General features: G+C 40.9%; 1 protein-coding gene across 1 annotated transcript in view; it reads left to right on the top strand.

Moving 5' to 3' along the window:
- Positions 1,262-2,528, top strand: part of LOC107608191 — a 1,706-nt gene continuing 439 nt past the window's right edge. Inside the window, exon 1 of the mRNA XM_016310060.2 lies at positions 1,262-1,933. Coding sequence (XP_016165546.1) covers positions 1,703-1,933 — 231 coding nt within the window. The 5' untranslated portion in view covers positions 1,262-1,702. The remainder of the gene's footprint in view (positions 1,934-2,528) is intronic.

Here is a 2,528-nt window from a genome sequence, read left to right as displayed (position 1 = left end):
ATTTTCTATGATTCTGAATGAATGCTTGAACAATGCATATTTTTGATAGTGAAGTTTATGAATGTTAAAATTGTTGGCTCTTGAAAGAATGATGAAAAAATAGAAATGTTATTGATAATCTGAAAAATCATAAAATTGATTCTTGAAGCAAGAAAAAGCAGTGAAAAACTCAAAGCTTGCGAAAAAAATAATAAAATAAAAAAAAGAAAAAGAAAAAGCAAGCAGAAAAAGCCAATAACCCTTTTAACTAAAAGGCAAGGGTAAAAAGGATCCAAGGCTTTGAGCATTAATGGATAGGAGGGCCCAAAGGAATAAAATTCTGGCCTAAGCGGCTAAATCAAGCTGTCCCTAACTATGTGCTTGTGGCGTGAAGGTGTCAAGTGAAAAACTTGAGACTGAGCGGTTAAAGTCGTGATCCAAAGCAAAAAGAGTGTGCTTAAGAACTCTGGGCACCTCTAACTGGGGACTCCAGCAAAGCTGAGTCACAATCTGAAAAGGTTCACCCAGTTATGTGTCTGTGGCATTTATGTATCCGGTGGTAATACTGGAAAACAAAATGCTTAGGGTCATGGCCAAGACTCATAAAGTAGCTGTGTTCACTACAACAAATATGGCCTTTAGCAACGCCAAATTTTGCAACGCCTTAAAACCGTTCTCTTAGATAGGTTTAGACAATGATTTTTTAAAGTGTTACTGTTGAATTCAGTTTTTCATCAATTTCTAGCAACAAATTAAAACCGTTCTCTTTGACTATTTTAAAGAACGGTTTTATAACCGTTACCATGATTTGGCTTTAAGCAACGGTTTTTTATTGTTGTTTAAAGAATTGTACAAAAGAAACGCATTAAAACCGATTTTAAAATTATTATTCTATCCACCCATTTTTATCAAAATATGTATTTTATCTATATCCTTTTATAAAATCTCTCATTTCTAACTCTAAATTCCCAAATTAAATAAAAAATCCTAATTTCCAAATTCCAAAACCCTAAACACCCCCTCAGTCCCTCACTGAGCACACAACCCCCACTCATAAGCGTAACACATACACACACACACACGGACAAGAGAGGAGGAAGGAGAAGAGGACGGCGCCGGCGTGTTAGGTGCCATGGTGCACGAAATTGTGATGTCCAGGCTCAAACAATCCCCGGCAACGTGAGCAACTTGGTGCTCTGATCTCAATACATAATTGTCACAACTTCGATACAACTAACCAGCAAGTGCACTGGGTCGTCCAAGTAATACCTTACCATCGCCGTCGTTGCCAAGCCCGAAGGAGAAAGAGAGTCCGCAAAGGGAGAGTGAGGGACGGAGAAGAGAAGCCGCGCCAACCCCGCAACGCCACTACGTCGTCGCCTCCGTTGAGCGGTCGCCATCATCGTGCGAGAAAGGAGAAGGAGCCGTCGAGGGGTCGCTGAGCCGATGCAGTCGCATGCGTTTTTGTCACAGAAGCTTCCATTTCCGTCACTTTCATGTTGCGGAGAGAAAGAACTACGCATGAGCCAGGGGCCAGGGAAAGGGAGCCACCGCCGTTGCATCCTGGCTACGCCGCCGTTCAATCCCATCGCCATCCATAAAGTCGCAAGGAGCATTTGTCGTTGTTGATTGATGGTGCCAGCCTCGTTGTCGCGTCTGTAAGGAGAAAAGGTCACGTGGAGGATGGAGAGCCGCTGGGTGCCGCCGTTGTTTCACCGTGGCCATGGAGAGGAACGTGAATGGAAAAGAAAACAGGGAAGCTGCTACTTGGGATTTGAGGAAAACGGCTCTGTTCTGCCTCGCCTCTAGGTTCTGCAAGTTGCCAGAGTCCTCAGTCGCCGGGAACCAGCACTGGAGCTGCCCAGAATCACTACTGCTGCTGCCATGGGAGCTGGTATTGGAACCACTGATGGAGCTGCTGTGTTTAGTGATTTTCGCGAGTTGTGACATCGAGGTAGGGAATATTTTATTAAATTAAATATTTTAAATTTTGAATGCCTGAAAAGTTTACTGGATTATTACGAATAGTTGAATGCTTCATATGTAATGGATTTTGGTTGTAGATTAAATGTGTGACTGGTTGTGCCTCTTGTTGATTTTACGATAGTAAGGTAGAACATGTTGATATGTGTATGCTGTAGTCTGCAAGAGTGTGTTGAGAAGATACATGTCTAATGTTGTTCTGATTTTGATTTGGAAACTGGTTCTCTGAAAATGAAAAATTCCTATAGCTGTTTAGATGCTCTCTTTACTAACTTTGTTTCTTATATTCTGATTCACAGTTTAAGATAGCCCTTTTTTATACGTTTCATTTTCTTCAGGATTGAAATTGTAGATAAATGCTTTTGCCATGACACAATGGAACGGATTGTTGATTCTTTGGTGAGCTTTACATCTTCCATTAAATTTAAGAACCTCCAGCACAACTTTATCTTAGAATTTCATTTATTCTGCTACTAAAATGTCTTTAGTGTTGCTCTTAGTTGTAGTCTCTTATCTCGTTAACTCTATTTGTACCAGCTAGTCTTGATTAACATCTATCTATTGTG

Source organism: Arachis ipaensis, chromosome B07, assembly GCF_000816755.2.
Source record: "Arachis ipaensis cultivar K30076 chromosome B07, Araip1.1, whole genome shotgun sequence".
Classification (NCBI taxonomy): Eukaryota; Viridiplantae; Streptophyta; class Magnoliopsida; order Fabales; family Fabaceae; genus Arachis; species Arachis ipaensis.
The sequence above is the reverse complement of the archived record's forward strand: the minus strand, read 5'-3'. Positions and strand labels throughout refer to the sequence as shown.